Source organism: Etheostoma cragini, unplaced genomic scaffold (assembly GCF_013103735.1).
Source record: "Etheostoma cragini isolate CJK2018 unplaced genomic scaffold, CSU_Ecrag_1.0 ScbMSFa_849, whole genome shotgun sequence".
NCBI lineage: Eukaryota > Metazoa > Chordata > Actinopteri > Perciformes > Percidae > Etheostoma > Etheostoma cragini.
This window is the reverse complement of record NW_023269482.1, coordinates 12,510-13,457: the sequence shown is the minus strand read 5'-3', so window position 1 is coordinate 13,457 and position 948 is coordinate 12,510. Positions and strand designations below refer to the sequence as shown.

The 948-nt window shown below is 47.9% G+C and overlaps 1 protein-coding gene across 1 annotated transcript in view; it reads left to right on the top strand.

The window, feature by feature from the left end:
* The first annotated feature begins 592 nt into the window (after positions 1–592).
* Positions 593–948, top strand: part of LOC117941494 (protein krueppel-like) — a 6,853-nt gene continuing 6,497 nt past the window's right edge. The window contains exon 1 of the mRNA XM_034866503.1: positions 593–839. Within this exon, the coding sequence (XP_034722394.1) occupies positions 750–839 (90 nt within the window). The 5' untranslated portion in view covers positions 593–749. The remainder of the gene's footprint in view (positions 840–948) is intronic.

Below are 948 nucleotides of genomic sequence, written 5' to 3'. Positions count from 1 at the left end.
ATAGTCCCGATGTTTCTTCTGGCATCTTCTGTGTTGTGATATAGAAGCAGTGGAAGTGGTTCCTTACACAGATTTTCCATCTTAAATACTGAATGCAGCCATTTCCACTCAACTCCACCTTCTTTTTGATCAAGTTTCAGTGGTCTTGTCTATTGTAAGTAATGAATGGCTTCATGAATAGACAACCATCATCCCGATGTCTGCCATTAACAGTCAATGAGTGGTCAATTAGAGTCCAATAACGTTCTTTGGGGCAACTCCTTTTTCCTCCAGATAGAGCTCATTCAGCCATAGAAAGTACCAGTTAGTGCTGAATATCTATTCCAAAACTCCCATTCTTCCATTTATTTAGCCAGTGGTGGACAACTGCTGAAATGTACTTGCTCTGCATTTGTTAGTGTCTGATGATGAACTCACAACCAAGACAAGGGTTGGGGGTGAGTGAGGGTGGGGAGGGGCATGCCATGAACAGATTGTAGTATGTGGGGGTGATGGGGGTTGGGCAGGCCATTGCAGGAGAAGCAGGGCAATTAAAGCTGTTGTAGAACTGGTTGAGTTGGTTTGCCCCCCCACCCCCCCTCCAGTAAGACCAGGACGAGGTGGACACCAACACCGATCCCAGTATCAGACCCTGTGGATGTGAAGAAAGCATCTAAATATCTCTGCCTGCTTTGATTTGTACTCAACAGAATCCAGAGTTGGTCCAGCTGTCCCTGTGGAGATCTGCTGGAGTTCAGTACAATAGAGGAATGGAAGAGGACCAGAACCCGGAGCAGTGGACCAAACAGGTCCCCAGAGGACCAGCAGCAGGCCCGGCCTATGGTACCAGCCATGTTCAGGTCAGTGTTCAGGACACAACAGCCAGTCTAAACTAATGGCGTTTTTCCACTGCCGGTAACAGCTTGACTCGACACGCCTTGGCTCGCCTCTACTCGACTCGATTCTTTC